The following is a 259-nucleotide window of genomic DNA, read 5'->3' on the forward strand; positions in this document are numbered from 1 at the left end:
CGTGCCCCTCGCCTCCCCTCTGACGCCGCATCTCCCCGTTCCCCCCGCAGAGTATGGCGCACATGAGCAACAAGGCCCGCCTGGACGCCGCCTTCCGCCTCGCCGAGAAGGGCCTGGGCATCCCCCGGCTCCTCGACTCGGAGGACGTGGACGTGGACAAGCCCGACGAGAAGTCCCTCATGACCTACGTGGCCTCCTTCCTGCACAAGTTCCCCGAGCCCGGCGTCACGCACGTGCCGGTAAGGACGGGGTCGGACGA

The 259-nt window shown here is 69.1% G+C and overlaps 1 protein-coding gene across 1 annotated transcript in view; it reads left to right on the forward strand.

Annotated features, from left to right (window-relative positions):
• LOC119582359 (nesprin-1-like) overlaps positions 1-259 on the forward strand; it is a gene marked incomplete at its 3' end in the record, with an annotated part of 145,991 nt that overhangs the window by 85,979 nt on the left and 59,753 nt on the right. Inside the window, 1 exon segment of the mRNA XM_037930574.1 lies at positions 51-239. Coding sequence (XP_037786502.1) covers positions 51-239 — 189 coding nt within the window.

Source organism: Penaeus monodon, chromosome 15 (assembly GCF_015228065.2).
Source record: "Penaeus monodon isolate SGIC_2016 chromosome 15, NSTDA_Pmon_1, whole genome shotgun sequence".
Lineage (NCBI taxonomy): Eukaryota > Metazoa > Arthropoda > Malacostraca > Decapoda > Penaeidae > Penaeus > Penaeus monodon.